At 38.7% G+C, this 1,750-nt stretch overlaps 1 protein-coding gene across 1 annotated transcript; it reads left to right on the forward strand.

The window, feature by feature from the left end:
- Positions 1-356: 356 nt before the first annotated feature.
- Positions 357-815, forward strand: LOC135203405 (uncharacterized). The gene has a single exon (XM_064233134.1). It carries the CDS (start codon positions 357-359, stop codon positions 813-815), a length of 459 nt encoding a protein of 152 aa, XP_064089204.1.
- The last annotated feature ends 935 nt before the right edge of the window (positions 816-1,750 follow it).

Below are 1,750 nucleotides of genomic sequence, written 5' to 3' on the forward strand. Positions count from 1 at the left end.
AAAAGAAAGAGGATATCTTTGAATTAAAATTTGGGACCTTATAGGAGAAAAGGGGAAGCAATTTAGAAGGACTGTGTGAGAGAGGCATTTGGACAGGGAAACAGAGTGGAAAATATCTGGGCAGACATGAGAGAAATATGTGTTGAGGAAGCATAGGAACTGGTGGGAAGAACCAGTGGATATGGAGTGTCGAGAGGAAAAAAGTGGTGGTGGAATTGACAAGTGCAAGAATCAATTCAAAGAAAATCAAAAGCATTTAATGACTGAAAAGTACGTCATGAACAGTGTGCAGATGAACGGTTCAGAGAAGAGGAAGAGATGCGAGAAGGAGGGTATATGCGAGAGGGAGGGTATATATGGCTATTGGAAGGGCAGCAATGCAGTCGAATGAAAGACTAGGAACAAGAGAAGGAGAACAGGATATCCACAATATACAGAGACAGGATTTGGGTAAACTGGGTGTCATCACAGTAAAACAGCTAGAGGAAAAGACGCTAGAAGGAAATCAGGAGTTCTATTTTAGACTTACAGACCTAGAGAAAGCATATGATAGAATTCGAAGAGAAGTGATGTTTTGGTGTTTTAGGAAGAGAAAAGACGCAGAAAAGTTGGTTAGGCTGGTCGAGATGATATATCAAAGAATGAGCACAAAAGTAATGACAGCAGCTGGGAAAACAGAAAATTTTGAAGTGAGTGATGGATTACACCAGGGGTCAGCAGCATCAAGCCCATTTCTGCTTGTGCTGGTCATGGATGTTTTGAGTAAAGAGATCGGGATGAAGTGCTGTGGGAGTTGTTGTACGCTAATGATCTAGTGATTACTGCTGAGTATGAAGAGTACCTACAGAAAAGGGTTGGAGAGTGGCAGAAGTCTTTAGAGAGGGGTGGTTTAAAGGTGAATATGAATAAAACTGAAGTTTTGATGAACAGTTGGGAAGATAGAGACAGAATAGTAATACGAGAAAGAAGAGGCTCAATTATAAAACTTTCGAAAAGATTTAGATACTTAGGATCTACTTTAAGCCAGGTGGGAGGATATGAGGCTGAAGTTGACAGTAGGGTAAAAGCTGCCTGGGGGAAGTGGAGAAAGGTAACTGGAGTAGTATGTAATAAGAAAATGCCAACAAAGCTAAAAGTCAAGATCTATAGCACAGTAATAAGACCAGTGTTAATATGTGGATTGGAAACATGGGCTTCAATGTAGGGATAGTGATAGGAAAGAAAATTCCCATTGCAAGCTCAGGTTGGTGGTGAACAGCGTGAATTCCAACCAAAAACAATTAATAGGAATGGTATCTGCTGCACATACATACACACACACAAACACACACACACACACACACACACAAACACACACCCATATATATAAATATATATATATATATATATATATATATATTTATATATATATATATATATATGTTTATATATAATATACATATATATATTATATATAATTATGTGTGTGTGTGTGTATGTGCAGCAGATACCATTCCTATTAATTGTTTTTGGTTGGAATTCACGCTATTCACCACCAACCTGAGCTTGCAATGGGAATTTTCTTTCCTATCACTATCCCTACATTGAAGGGTTGGTTGCTTGATGTACCTTCTCCACTGCCTTCTATCAAGGGCATCATCCGCCACCAAACCTCTTCTATCCTTATCTTCCTTCACTTTACTTTACTATTTAATTCTTTGTCTTCTTCTCAGTCTTCTTCCTCTATCTGGTTCCTCCTAAACCCCTTCTC

Source organism: Macrobrachium nipponense, chromosome 36 (genome assembly GCF_015104395.2).
Source record: "Macrobrachium nipponense isolate FS-2020 chromosome 36, ASM1510439v2, whole genome shotgun sequence".
Taxonomy (NCBI): Eukaryota; Metazoa; Arthropoda; class Malacostraca; order Decapoda; family Palaemonidae; genus Macrobrachium; species Macrobrachium nipponense.

Coding starts and splice junctions, on each gene's coding strand:
- LOC135203405 (XM_064233134.1), top strand. CDS start 357: ATGGCTATTGGAAGGGCAGCAATGCAGTCGAATGAAAGACTAGGAACA.